Source organism: Rhinatrema bivittatum, chromosome 4 (genome assembly GCF_901001135.1).
Source record: "Rhinatrema bivittatum chromosome 4, aRhiBiv1.1, whole genome shotgun sequence".
Classification (NCBI taxonomy): Eukaryota; Metazoa; Chordata; class Amphibia; order Gymnophiona; family Rhinatrematidae; genus Rhinatrema; species Rhinatrema bivittatum.
The window spans coordinates 223,595,723-223,611,314 of NC_042618.1; the positions used below are offsets into that span (position 1 = coordinate 223,595,723).

At 48.1% G+C, this 15,592-nt stretch overlaps 1 protein-coding gene across 1 annotated transcript in view; it reads left to right on the forward strand.

The window, feature by feature from the left end:
- The window catches only part of LOC115090540 (aldo-keto reductase family 1 member C1 homolog), a 117,055-nt gene that overhangs the window by 73,850 nt on the left and 27,613 nt on the right, over nucleotides 1-15,592 (forward strand). The window contains exon 8 of the mRNA XM_029599763.1: nucleotides 9,485-9,650. Coding sequence (XP_029455623.1) covers nucleotides 9,485-9,650 — 166 coding nt within the window. The remainder of the gene's footprint in view (nucleotides 1-9,484; nucleotides 9,651-15,592) is intronic.

The following is a 15,592-nucleotide window of genomic DNA, read 5'->3' on the forward strand; positions in this document are numbered from 1 at the left end:
ATGTCAAGCAACGGACAAGGAAGAATTAAGTAACCAAGAACTATAAACTATAAACAAGTGAACTTTCTGCATAGGAGAAGGATAGACCTATACTCTCCTTCTGATAAAATGTTAGCCAGAAAAGAAAAATAAGGCCTAAGGCCTATTATAATGACAGTGCGAGCGGACTCTCAATGGGTGAGCATCTGTACTGATCCGTGTTACTACAAGAATGAAAATTATCAGGTAAGAACTAACTTTCCTTTCCCTGTACATACCCGGATCAGTCCAGACTGCTGGAATTTACCCAAGCTGACCTATCTTGAATGGGATCTGGAGAGTCCAGCTCGGATGATACTGTCGCCAAAATTGGCGAATTCCAAAGCATGGACATCCAAATGATAATGTCTGGAAAAAGTATGTAAAGACTTCCAGGTTGCTGCTCTGCAAATTTCTTCCGGCGACAACCAACTGATTTCTGCCCAGGAAGCTGCTTGTGAACGAGTGGAATGCACTTTTAAACCCTTCGGCACCAGGCGACTGCGACATATGTATGTGGAAGCAATAGCTTCTCTCAACCAGCGGGCAATAGATGTTTTGGATGCCTTTTGGCCCCTGTTAGGACCGCTCCATAGAACAAAGAGATGATCTGAGAAGCGAAAAGAGTTAGTAACTTCAAGATAACGCAAAAGGACTCTCTTAACATCGAAGCCCCTCAATTCCCACGTGTGAGAAGAATCCACCTCTTCATTGAAAAAGATGGTAATTCCACCAATTGATTCAAATGGAAAGCTGAAACCACCTTAGGAAGAAAGGAAGGAACCGTTCGGAGGGAGACTCCCATATCTGAAATCCGCAAAAAAGGTTCTCAGCAAGAAAGAGCTTGCAATTCTGAAACCCTTCTAGCAGAAAAAATTGCCACCAAAACACCATTTTCTGAGTTAAGTCCTTTAAAGAGGCCCTCTTAAGAGGCTCAAATGGAGCATCACCAAGACTTTAAGTTGAGACTCCAGGACGGACAGACAGGATGGACTGGGGGATTCAAGTGTTTCACTCCGCGGACAAAATGAACCACTTCTGGATGTGTCGCTAGACACATCCCCTGAAGTTTGCCTCTGAGACAGCCCAAGGCTGCTACCTGAACCCGGAGGGTGTTAAAAGACAATCCCTTACTGAGACCTCCTTGTAAGAAAGCCAGAATCTGCACTACCGAGGACCTGCGTGGAAGGACTCCCTGCTCGCCACACCAGGATTCAAAGACTTTCCAAACCCTGATATACGTCAAGGATGTAGAAGTCTCGCGCGCATGGAACAGAGTTGAAATAACTTCCTCCTGGTATCCTTTCTTCCTCAATCACCTCCACTCAAAAGCCAGGCCGCTAGACAAAAGTTATCCACCTGGGGAAAAATTATAGGGTCTTGCCGCAGAACATTTGGAACATGACTCAGGCGCAGAGAACCGTCCACCGCCAGATTTACCAGGTCTGGAAACCAAGGCTTTCGGGGCCACTCCGGAGACACCAAGATCACCCAACCAGGATGAACTTCTATCCTTCAAAAGACCTTGCCTATGAGAGACCATGGAGGAAATATGTATAGCAGAACTGCACTTGGCCATGGAAGCAGCAGAGCATCAACTCCCTCCGCTCTGTGTTCCCTCCGGCGACTGAAGAAGTGTTGGGCCTTGGCATTCCATTGAGTTGCCATCAGGTCCAGATGGAGAAGACCCCATCTGCGTGATATGAGATGCATCGCTTCATCAGTGACCTCCCACTCTCTGGGGTCCAATCTCTGACGGCTCAGGAAATCCGCTTGCGTGTTGTCGGTTCTCGCTATGTGAGATGTGGCCAGTACCGACAAATGACATTTGACCAGGTCATCAGCTGATCGGCTTCTAAGGCTACTGGGCGACTCTTGTCCTGCATTGCCGGTTGATGTAAGCACCAATGTAGCATTGTCCGAGAAGACCTGCACCGCCCAGTTGCTCAAGAGCAGGAGAAAGCTCTGGAACTCCAACCTCACCACTCTCGTCTCGAGCCGATTGATGGACCACGACGCCTCCTTCTGTGACCATCGGCTTTGGACCAAGTGAGACTGGCATACTGCTCCCCAATCAGTGAGGCTGGTGTCAGTAGTTACTACCACTCACTGAGGCACCCTCGAGATCCACTCCATGCTTCAAGTGGTCTGCACCAACCACCATCGAAGACTGACCTGGTGGAGTCCAGGAGCGGGGTAAGAGGACCTGAAACTCCTCCACTTGGATCCCAATGGGACAACAGTGCTCTCTGTAAAGGGCCTCATATGAGCAAAGGCCCACAGGACCAGCTCCAGAGTTGAGGTCATGGAGCCCAGAACCTGCAGATAATCCCAGACCCTGGATACAGATATTTCCAGAAGGCATTGAATTTGCAACCGGAGCTTGGCGGCCCTCTCTTCCGGTAGGAAGACCTTGCCTGTTTGGGTGTCGAACCGGGCTCCCAGGAAGTGTAGGACCTGAGAAGGCTGCAGATGACTCTTGGCCTGATCGACGATCCAGCCGAGGAATTGCAAACGGTGCAAGACTATGTCCACTGGATGCTTGCAAAGAGCTTCTGACTTTGCCCGTATGATCCAGTTGTCCAGGTACAGATGAACTAGAACTTCTTCCTTGCGAAGGGCCACCACAACGACCACCATCACCTTGGTGAACCTACGAGGCACTGTCGCTAGACCGAATGGGAGGGCACAAAATTGAAAATGCATGCCCAGGACCATGAACCGAGGAAACCACTGATGGTCGCTGTGAATCCCTATGTGCAGATACACCTCCTTTAGATCCCAGAGATGCCAAGAACTCACCCGTGCGCACTGCTGCAATGACGGAATGCAGCATCTCCATCCGGAAATGCGGTATCTTGAGAGCTCTGTTCACCTTCTTGAGGTCCAAAATGGGATGGAAGGAACCCTCCTTCTTTGGTACTACAAAGTAAATGGAGTAATGTCCCATACCCCATTCTTCTGTAGAGACAGGCACAATGGCCTCCAGAGATTTCAGCCTGTGGACGGTCTGTTGAACTATTTGCCTATTTGCGGGTGCTCCACATGGAGAGATTAGAAAGAGGTCCCGGAATGGCCGAGCAAATTCTAAAGCGTAGCCTTGAGCAATTATACTGAGTACCCCCACTGGTCTGACGTTATCTTGGCCCATTCCTCGAAGGAAATGGACAGCCGTCCCCCAATGACTGACACAGAGGAATGGGTCTGCCATATCTCATTGAGAGGACTTAGGGGTGAGGAACCCCAGACCGGAACCATCATATCCTCCTTGATGATCCCGAAAAGACTGAGACCAGGAATGAGACTTCCCCGAGGGTTGTTGCTGTCCCACACTGGAGGCTCTGTTGGAATGAAAACACTGATGATTCCGAAAATGAGATCGGGTCAGGGGAATCTCTCTGGAGCTCTTTGGTCAATCCTCTGGCAATTTGTGCACCTTATTGTCACCCAAGGAATTAATGAGTTGTTCCAAATCTTCACCAAAGAGGAACTTTCCTTTGAAGGGAAGTGCACTAAGCTGCGTCTTGAAGGAAACGTCCGCTGACCAATTGTGCAACCATAAAAGTCTTCTGGAAGAAACCGCCAACACCATAGTCCTAGAGGAGATCCGAAGGAGGTCTTATAAGGCATCCGCCCCATAGGCCACTGCTGCCTCCAAACGCTCTGCCTGGGCCAGCTCCTGAGGAGGAAGGTCTCTGGTATTGAAGAGTTCCTGCACCCATCTGAGGCCTGCCCAGAGCATGAGGCTACTGCAGACAGCTGCACGAATTCCCAGGGTCGAGGCTTCAAATATACGCTTAAGGTAAACCTCAAGTTTCCTGTCCTGGAGGTCTTTAAGGGCTGCCGCCCCGGCCACTGGAATAGTGGTCTTCTTGGTGACCGCAAACACTGACGCATCCACCTTCGGGACGTTCAGTAGTTCCAGGATATCTTCCAGTAACAGGTAGAGCTTATCCATTGCCCTACCAATGCATAAGCCTGCCTCTGGACTATCCCACTTCTGGGCCATCAGCTCTTGGATCATCTGCCGTACTTTGGCTGGGTCCGGAGGAGCCTCGATACCCAGCTCCACCAGGACATGTGGTATAATGGGATTAAGTTCATCCTTCTGAAAAAGGCGGACCACCTTGGGATTGCACCCATCCGATGGCGTCGCCCTCTCTGGCTCCTCTCCCAGATCCGTTGAGTTGTCGCCCAAGGCCTGCCTGATCCATGGCTCCGCAAACTCTCCAGACCTGAACGGATCCCTGTGGCTCCAGCTGCCTGGGAAGTTTCCTGGGCAGCCCCTCTGGTAGCTGAAGCCCACACAGCTCCCCAGGCTGGACCTGGCTAGCTAAGTAGGCCTGGTGCATAAGCAGAACAAAGTCTGCTGAAAACCCAGTCGGACCCCTTAAATCCCCCACCGGTGGAACAGGCTGGTCCTCAGGGAGATTGAAAAGGGAGTCCTGGAGATCCCCAGGACTCCCCCCTGCTGGCGAAAGAGCGGGAGGAAGATCCCCTCCCCCGCCCGATGACTGCATGTCTGGCGCGAAAGAATTCAAAATGGCTGCCATTGCCGCACTGAGCGGGAACGGATCGGCCTCGCTCTCCCTCCTGGCGGTCTGTTTACCCACACCATGGGATCTGGCCGCTGGACCTGCTGCTGCACAAGATGCTCCCTCTTCGCCAGAGAGGCACCGAGTACAGAGGCCCTCCCGGGAGAGCCGTACTGCCGGCTCCCCGCTGGCCTCACAGCAGACACCACGTGGCATGATTGCCAGATCCAAGTGCGCGCGCAGGTAGTGCGGCTGACCTTAAGCCCCAGAAAAAAAGAGAGGAGCGGGACCTGAGAGCACCGGACCAATCAGGAAAACACGGCTCACTCCCCGAAGGTACCCTCTATAAACCCTGCCGTGAACCAGCCCTGCTGCCGATACAGTGAGCACTAGTGCCTTGAACTTCCTGCTTTTTTTATTTTCCTTTTTTTTGTTGAGCAAAGCTCCACAAGGAGGGCAAGGTGGCACTGGGTCCCCGCAGGGAGAGGAGAGGAAACCGGACCACCACCTAACACCCTTGGCGCTAAGGGAAGGGTGCTAACTGGGTCACCAACCCAAGCTGCCTGAAAACCTACGACCAGGGAGGATGGTCCCCCTAGAACCTACCAACTCCCTGGGAGGAATATTGTTTTAAAGCTTCCTGTCCTACCTTGAGAGCCTTAGTTTAAAATTATTCCCTTTTTTATTTTATTTTTTTAAATATTCAACCCCCAAAAGGAAAGGTTCAGGACCACAGGTTTTGCACCACCTCCATCTGTTGGAGACAGAGAAATACTGAGGATCTGCAGGTGGCACATTGGGTTAAGAGGGGTGCCCTCAAGGTTTTTCTCTGTCTCTATCTGCTGGAAGGGAGGCAAAACCCAGCAGTCTGGACTGATCCGGGTACATATAGGGAATTAAAAACTCGTAAACAATTTGTTTTAAATTTCTCAAATACCACTAAAGTATTTCAAAATAGCAGACACATCAAATAACATCCAAAAATTAAAACTAATAGGGATAAAATAATTCATGGCCTCCATACCTGGAACCTTTTGATTTGCATTCACTCTGAGAGTGTAGTGGATTAATGAGAGAAGGATGCATAAACTTTCTTCTCTCTCTCTCTCATAAATATATATCTATACATACACATACATACATATGCTCTCTCCTTCATACATGCTCATGCTCCCTCTTACATTCACATGCTCACATGCACATACTCCCTCTGTCACACACATTCTCTGACTCACACACATGCTCACATTTTTTTTATCATCAATATGTATATTTCTGTTTTGGTTTATTTTAGGTAATTGTATTAAGAACTGTTTTTTTAATTGATTGTGTTTTTAAGTTAGTTTTATTATATTTCCCTTGTCTGTTTTATCTTTTGTATCCTCTTTTGTTTTTAATGTATCTTAGCTTGGTTAACATGATTTACAAGCAGTATATAAAATTTTATTATTAATAATAATAATAATAATAATAGTAGTAGATGGATTTCTGTAACTCTACCTTAATAATGGTTAATGGACTTTTCCTTCAGGAACTTATCCAAAGCTTCTTAAACACTAATAGCTTTCACCACATCCTCTGGCAACAAATTCCAGAGCTTAATTATGCGCTGAGTATAAAGATATTTTCTCTTATTAGTTTTAAATGTATTACCTAGTAACTTCATTGTATGTCCCCTGGTCTTTGTACTTTTTGTTTACTCATTCCACTCTTCTCGTTATTTTACAGACTTCTATCATATCCCCTCAGCCTTCCCTCCAAGCTGAAGAGTTCTAACCTGTTTAGCTTTTTATCATAGTGGAATCAATCCATCCCCTTTATCATTTTTGTTGCCCTTCTCTAAAACATTTCCAATTCTGCTATATCTTTCTTGAGATGTTGTGACCAGAACTGCACACATTCTAACCAGGTAGATGGTAATACACCCCCCACTGCTATTTTATTCCCTTTTTCTCCTGGAACTTCTATCCATAAAGACTCAACATTGCTTTTTGTTTCTTGCAGAACCTTTGGGGCGGATTTTAAAAGGCGCGCGAATAGCCTACTTTTGTTTGCGCTCCAGGCGCAAACAAAAGTACGCTGGATTTTAGTAGATACGCACGGAGCCACGCGTATCCACTAAAATCCTGGATCGGCGCGCGCAAAGCTATGAATTTTGTATAGCCGGCGCGCGCCGAGCCGCACAGCCTACCCCCGTTCCCTCCAAGGCCGCTCCGAAATCGGAGCAGCCTCGGAGGGAACTTTCCTTTGCCCTCCCCTCACCTTCCCCTCCCTTCCCCTACCTAACCCACCCGCCCGGCCCTGTCTAAACCCCCCCCTTACCTTTGTCGGGGGATTTACGCCTCCCGGAGGGAGGCGTAAATCCCCGCGCGCGAGCGGGCCTCCTGCGCGCCGGGCCGCGACCTGGGGGCGGGTATGGAGGGCGCGGCCACGCCCCCGGACCGCCCCGGGCCGTAGCCACGCCCCCGTACCCGCCCCCAAAACGCTGCCGACACGCCCCCGAAACGCCGCGACGACCGGGCCCGCCCCCGACACGCCCCCGACACGCCCCCGACACGCCCCCCTCGGAGAACCCCGGGACTTACGCGAGTCCCGGGGCTCTGCGCGCGCCGGGAGGCCTATGTAAAATAGGCTTCCCGGCGCGCAGGGCCCTGCTCGCGTAAATCCGCCCGGTTTTGGGCGGATTTACGCGAGCAGGGCTCTGAAAATCCGCCCCTTTATTTGTTTGACTCAATGCCCTCTTTAATATATAGCACCACCCCTCCACCAATGTATTCAATCCAATCATTTCAATATAATTTGTATCCTGATATCACAGCATCCCGTTGGTTAGCTTCCTTCCACCAGGTCTCTGAGATGCCAATTATATCTACCTCTTCAACCAGTGCTATACACTCTAACTCTTTCATCTTATTTTTTAGATTTCTAGCATTTGTATACAGATATTTCAAAGTATGTGTTTTGTATGTATTAACAAATCTTTTTATTAGTTGACAAGGGTAACGTAGAATCTTTCTGCTGTTTGCTCTTTACTTAAAGGCATCTGGTCCACTTTAGTATTATTGCAACCTCTCTACTGGGATGCCCTAATTTCCCTGTTCTATTAGCATCCTTCAAAGGTACATCATTCCGAACCATGTGTTTCTGAGCGACTTTCAGTTTTCCTCTATCATCTAGTTTAAAAGCTGTGCTATTTCCTTGGGCAAGCACGTCACCTTTTTTGTAATTTGGATGTCTTTTGTCATGAAAACCAGACTTTTGCTAAGCAGTTTGAGACTAACTAATTAAACTAATGATTGATTAAAAAACAAAAATGAACAAACAACTGACTAAAAGATAAATACAGCAACAGAATAACACCATTTCTGATATTCCCATTCCAGTAGTGGAATTCTTAAGGATGTGGGATTTGTATTATGTTATGAGAAAAATAATAGAGAGAACCATTTGTATTTTTAAAGAGTTTGCCAACCAGGTTCTGAACATATTCAGACAAGTTTTAAATGAAATATTTAAACCTTGCATTGAAGATGCACAATAGGGTGATTTACAGAACAGAAAATCATAAATTAGCTCACCTGATTGAATAGTTGAGGGATTTTTAATGCACACAGATCAACCAACATAAGTAATTCACAGCCTGAATAATTAATTTTAACCAAACCCAATGTATTTTGTATTTGCAGTAACATTTAATACTAAAAGAATCCATTCGATCTGCTGTATAGTGTTCTGCAACACTCATGGGGGGTTTTCTAGGGATGTGCAGAGCAAAATTTTATGTTCATATTTTTTATGTCCGAAAGGGGGTCCCACTTGCGGCCAATATGGACATAAAAAAAATCCAATGAGTTGGGTATATGTACATATGTGCAAAAAAAAATTTAAACCCCTCACCCTCCTTAATCCCCCCCCCAGACTTACCTCAACTCCCTGGTGATCGAGCGAGGAGTGAGGACGTCATTTCTGCAATCCTTGGCGAGAAGCATGTGACGTCGGCGGCACGTCGAGTGACGCGGCGTCACGTGATTCCCGGCTCGTTCGCGCCGGACGGCTCGTTCGGCCCAAAAAGAACTTTTGGCCAGCTTGGGGGGGTCAGGAGGCCCCCCCAAGCTGGCCAAAAGTTCTTTTTGGGCCGAACGAGCCGTCCGGCGCGGAACTTGCCGGGAATCACGTGACGTCGCGTCTGAGTGACGCGGCGCCACGTGATTCCCGGCGAGTTCGCGCCGGACGGCTCGTTCGGCCCAAAAAGAACTTTTGGCCAGCTGACCCCCCCAAGCTGGCCAAAAGTTCTTTTGGGCCGAACGAGCCGTCCGGCGCGAACGAGCCGGGAATCACGTGACGCCGCGTCACTCGACGTGCCACCGACGTCACATGCTTCTCGCCAAGGATTGCAGAAATGGCGTCCTCACTCCTCGCTCCATCACCAGGGAGTTGTGGTAAGTCGGGGGGGGGGGGGGATTAAGGAGGGTGAGGGGGTTTATATTTTTATTTTGGCTCAACAATCGCGATTTCCCACATATCGAACATATCTATGTTCGATATGTGGGAAATCCGATCGTTTATGTCGAATCAATTTTTTAAGTAAAAAAAAAATATGAGTTGCGTTTTACTAATGCGGTCAATCCGAATGCACACCCCTAGGGTTTTCTACACGAGAAATCATTGCTTCTTATTGATTTTCAATCCCATTCAAACCAAGTCTAAAAGATCCAAACTGGACATCGATTTAAATTGAACTTAATTTTATCATGATATATCTAAGTTGAATTATGAATATCTCAGAATTATGCAATCTGATAAATGGCAGTTCCTGATTTGATGCTGATTGTCTGAACACCACGCTATCTTCCATTCTAATTAAGAGACAGTCAGCTGTTCCTTGACCCTCTAATTTCAAGCACTCAGAATATTTCTCTGTTCCAATGCAGGCGGAATCAGCATGCTCCTGCTATGCTTGAGGACCCAGTAATGACAATGATTGCTCAGAAGTACAATAAATCTCCAGCTCAGGTGTCCATTCGCTACATTCTCCAGTGCGGCAATGTTGCAATTGCGAAGAGTTTTAATGCTGAGCGCATCAAAGAAAATTTTCAGGTAAAGCTATTGAGAGTTTATGAGAAAATAAATAGGAATGCATATGTGGTTTGAATAACTGGAGGCCAAATGGGTAAATACCCTGCAGGAGGAGGAGAGCAATAATTTAATTCTGGAATTAATTTACTTAATGGAGAGACATTGTGGTAGATAAAGTTGACATCCATAGCACTTAAAGGTATGGTCTGAAATAATATTTTGTTCTATATAGTAGATCCAGATCAATGATTTTTGCTTTTGTTCTCCTTTCCCAGAATCAGAAGGATTCTATTTGACAAAACAAAAGCAGCACATTTTTCACAATGTATTTATGTGACATCCAGTAAAAAAAAGAAATCAGTCAGAGAGCATCTAAAGTTAGGACTGGGAACATCTTGCATCTTGTTGAATTAAATCTGGTATTGTCATGCAAATCTGTAGTATTAATGCAGATTCATTTGTCACTGTGCCAGAGAAGAATTAGGTTTAATTCAGTCCTTTCTGTTGAGGATGTATATTTTAATATATGCAAATAAACAAATAGTCGCCATAGATTTTAATGGGAGAATTTTAATATGAAAGATGGAAAATAGTGACATATAAAGGAAAATTGGTTCTTACCTGCTAATTTTCATTCCTGTAATTCCACAGATCAGTCCAGACAAGTGGGTTATGCATCGCTACCAGTAGATGGAGGCAGAGAACAAAAGCTTTGAGGCACTGCTACATAACTAAGAGTGCCACTTGCAGTCCCTCAGTATTAACCTGTACCCCAGGGTTGTTTTCCCCTGAACTGGAAACCTACAAAACCTCCAGCACCAACAATGTCCTGTCAACTGCTTAACTCAACAAACTTACCGTAACTGTTGCAATTAGTAAGGAAAACTCTTCCATATCGAGCGGATGAGTACCAGGAAAATCAGCCTTTCGGCAGTAGCACCGGGGCAGGTCTCTGGACTGATCTGTGGTATTACAGGAATGAAAATTAGCAGGTAAGAACCAATTTTCCTTTCCTGAACATACCCAGATCCGTCCAGACAAGTGGGATGTACCAAAGCAACCCTACAGTGGATGGGAACCTGAAAGACCCACTCTCAACACACTTTTACCGAACGTCACATTATCCTGCACTCGAACATCAAATCGGTATTGCTTGGTGAAAGTATGAAGTGAGGAACACACCGTGGCCCTACAGATCTCTTGGGGAAATACTGACACTCCGCCCAAGAAGCTGCTTGTGCTCTAGTTGAATGTGCTTTAAGACAAATTGGGATGGCGCGACCCTTACAAATAAAAATATAGGCTGAATAAATAGCCTCCTTCAACCAATGGGCCAAAGTAGCTTTAGACACTTTCTCCCCTTTCTTCGCACCACTGAACAACTCAAGCAGATGGTCCAATCACCTAAAAGAATTGCTGACCTTCAAATAATGCAACAGGGTGCACCGAACATCCAGAAGATGGAGAGATCTACCCTCCACAGAATCTCGAGACCACTCCGGGAAACCAGCAACTCAACCGTCTGATTCACATGAAAGGCAGAGAAACCACTTTTGGCAGAAAGGAAGGCACCGTACACAAGGACATTGTGTTGTTAGAAATACGCCAGAAAGGATCATGGCAAGAGAGAGCCTGAAGCTCCAAAATCCATCTGGCCGAACAAATCGCCACCAGAAAAACCATCTTCAATGTAAGGTCCTTCAAGGAAGCTCGTCCCAAAGGCTCAAAAGGGGCCTCACAGAGGATTCACAAGACTAAGTTAAGGTTCCAATCTGGTCACCCCCCCCTTCAGGAATTGGATGACATTGGGATGAGAGGCTAAAGACTTGTCCCACATCTTGCCCCTAAGACAATCCAAGGCAGAAACCTGGACATGGAGCAAACCATAAGCCAAACCCTTGGACATGCCCTGCTGCAGGAAGGACAAAATATGCAGAACAGAAGCCACCAGAGGATCCAGCTGCTGCTGAACACATCAGGTCTCAAAAAGCTTCCAAACCCTGAAATAAACCTTGGAAGTAGAAGGCTGTCTAGCCTGGAGAAGAGTAGAAATTACTGGCTCTGAGTATTCCTTCATGCACAATCACCGCCTCTCAAAAGCCAAGCTGTGAGGCAAAAGTGATTCTCTCGATCCGAAAATATGGGACCTTGTTACAGTAACCCCGGCAGATGAGCCAGCCTCAGAGGTTCATCCACTGTCAGATGCACCAGATCCACGAACCATGGACTACACAGCCACTCCGGTGCCACCAGTACCACTGACCTTGGATACACTTCTATGCACTGTAGCACTCGACCTATGAGTGGTCACAGGGGAAACACATGCAGAAGGATTCCCATCGTCCAGGGACACATTAGAGTATCCAGTCCTACTGAACCAACCTCTCTTCTGCGAGTGAAAAATCTTGCCATCTTTGCATTGGCCTGCATGGCCATGAGATCCAGCTGTGAAATACCCCATCTGGCACAAATGTGATTCCAGGCTTCTGGGGACAGCTCCTATTTCCCGTGATCCAACTGCTGCCAGTTTAGAAAATCCACCTGCACGTTGTCTACTCCTGGTATGTGAGAAGCTACAATTCTCTCAAGGTGACGTTTTGCCCACACAAACAATAGCTGAGCTTCCCGAGCAACAGCAGGACTCTTCATTCCTCCTTGATGATTGATGTTCACCACCTTTGTTGAATTGTCTGAAAACATCTGAACCATGCAACCTTGGACCAGAGGCAGAAACTCTTCCAAGGCCCTGTGTAACACCCTCATCTCTAACTGATTGATGGACCAGGCCTTCTCTGCCACTGACCAGAGCCCCTGAGCCGAATGACCCAGGAAAACTGCTCCCCAACCCTTGAAACTGGCATCCGTGATCACTACCACCCAATATGGAGCTTCAAGGTCCATTTCTCTTTCCAAGTTGCTCCTCGACAGCCACCACGCAAGACTGGACCTGGATTCCTTCAGAAGGGGCAACAGTAAAAAATACTGCTCCGACTCTGGATTCCACCGGGACAATAACAACCTTCTGCAGTGGATGCATGTGAACAAAGGCCCATGGCACCAGATTCAATGTCGAGGCCATGGAGCCCAGGACCTGTAAATAATCCTAGACCCTGGGAACAGGGAGGCGTAGAAGCTAGGTGACTTGCTTCTGCAATTTTGACATGTCTGCCGTCAGATACACCCTGCCCCTCAGGGTGTCAAAGCAGGCGTCTAGGTTCTGCAGAGACTGAGATGGAACCAGATGACTTTTCGTCACATTGATTACCCATCCCAAAGAGCTCAGGGTGATCATCACTTGTTGCACTGAATGAGTGCATTCCTCCTCCATCTTCGCCTGGATGAGCCCAATCGTCCAGGTATGGGTAAACCAAAATTCCTTCTCTCCTCAAGGCTGCCACTACCACCACCATCACCTTTGTGAAGGCTCGAGGAGCAGTGGCCAGCCTGAAGGGAAGAGACCGAAACTGGAAATGCTGGCCCAGTACTTTGTACCACAGGAACTTCTGATGCTCCTTTTGAATGGGAATATGCAGGTAAGCCTCAGTGAGATCCAACAACACCAAGAACTCTCCTTTGCGGATCGCCACAATTACTGTACGCAGAGTTTCCATCCAGAAGGGTGGCACCCGCAAGCTCACGTTCACCTTTTTCAAATCCAATATGGGACAAAAGGTGACCTCCTTTTTTGGAACCACAAAATAAATGGAGTACCTTCCATGCCCCTGATTGCTCAGCAGTTCCGTAACTACTGCTTCCAAGCTGATCAACCTTTGCAGAGTCCCTTCTATGGCTTCCTGTTTGTTTCGAGAAGAACAGTAGGACTTCAGAAAGGCATTCCTGAGCGGCCGAGAAAATTCTAAGGTGTAACCGTCCCTTACAACCAATAGCACCCACCGGTCTGAGGTAATCTTGAACCACTCTTTATAAAAATGGGACAACCTGCCCCCTACTGCTGCCCACAAGGAGTAGGCGAGCCTGACTTCATTGTGACTGCTTACTTCCTCCAGCCCCCTGACCAGAACCGCCTCTGGAAGACTTGCTGGCCTCCCGAAAGGACTGCTGATGACCTGACAACTGCTTATAACCCGAGGAGGAAAACTCTCTCCCGGACCAAAACCTCCTTGACTCACGAAAGTGGGGATGGGATGGAAAGACCTTCTTATTGCTCTTCTTGCCCTCCAGCAGTCTATTGCCCTTGGTTTCTCCCAAGGACTTCATAAGCTGATCCAGGTCTTCCCCCAAATAGCAGCTTCCCCTTAAAGGGAAGATTACATAACTGAGTCTTGGACATGTCCGCCGACCAGTTGCGCAGCCACAGAAGTCAGAGTGCTACCACCACTGAGACCATGCTCCTAGTCGCAGTGCACACTAGATCATACAATGCATCTGCCACATAAGCCACCCTTGCTTCCAGCCGCGCCACCTGAGCGGGAGACAACATTCTGGATGATGCCTGTTCCTGTGGCTTCTGAATCCAATATAAGGAGGAGTGCTGCATTATGCTAGCACAAACCACAGCTCGGAAAACCAAGGCTGACACCTCAAACATGCGCTTCAATTGAATTTCCAACTTGCGATCCTGGATATCCTTCAGTATGACAGACCCTGCCACTGGAATCGTAGTCTTCTTGGTCATCGCCAAGTCTGCCGCATCCACCCTAGGTGTTTTAAGGCGGGCCAAATGTTCTTCTATTAATGAGTAAAGCTTCGCCATTGCCCTCCTGACCTTCAAGCCCATCTTTGGGAAGTCCCACTCCCAGCTGATGAACTTCTAAATCTTCTTGGGAATGAAGAAAGCACTAGGCGGACCTCGCAGACCTTCCAGGACTGGATTGACGCTTTCATTATATGATTCATCCTGAGCTAAGTTCACCCCCATCTCCTCCAACACCTGGGGAATGAGAGGCCAAAGCTCCTCCTTTTTAAAAAGGCAGACAACTCGAGGGTCATCTCTGTCAACCCTGGTCTCCTCAACAAGGTCCAGATCATTCTTGCCCACATCTGGATCAGGATTCTGATCCCCATCCGGGTCTACGTCCGGATCCACTGCTGCTCATCCATGTCATCCAGGCTCCTGGAGTCAACAACAGTGCCATGCTATCCCAGATGCTTGCAGCATGCCCAGAGGAACCCGCTGAAACCATCTGAGGTCTCTTGGATAGCCCTGAGACCCTCTCCTTGGGTCTCTACTCACCTGCCTTCCTAGCTAGGAAGGTCTGGTGCATGAGTAGGAGGAACTCGGGGGAAAAACCCCATGGGCCCTCAAATGCCTGCTCAGGACCACTGGACTCTAAATCTTCTTCCTCCTCATGTCCCTCCTCGAGTTCCTGCCCCGCCGGAGAGAGAGGACGAGGGGAGTCACCGGAGTCCTGGCCGGCCGGAGCCCCCTAGCTGCGATCCCCCTCGGGAGCAGAGGAAGTAGGGACCCCAACCTTGGCCCCTGTCATGGACCCCACAGAGCGAAAGGCCCTTCTGGCCTTCGGAACCTTAGCAGAGGATCCCTCCCCCCGAAGCATAACCTATGCACAGAGATAGGGAATTCAAATGGGCTGACCAAAACCCACAGACTTTGCAGGCTTCCATGAGTGGCTTTTCTTCCATCGGGCCTGTTCACACTCACACTGCCACATACCCGTGCTCCACTGTGAGGCAGACCACAGCACGTGGTGTTCGAGCCCTGCCGCCATGCCGACACAAGCAGTGCATGGCAACAACAACAGTGGCGCGAACACAGCGTGTGCCAAAAAAAAACAGGTCACAGAGAAAAGCCGTGGCACACAGAAAAAACTTTCCCCTGCCAGGGAAATTACAGCGAACCCGCTTTGGCACACGCTGCTCCCACCCCGACCCTGGCAGCTCCAGAGATTGGCTGCCCCCGGCACTGCTCCGCAGGATGATTCTCCTGGCTGTAATCCTCTCATTCACTGATACTCCTTTTTTTTTTTTTAAACTAAACGTAAATA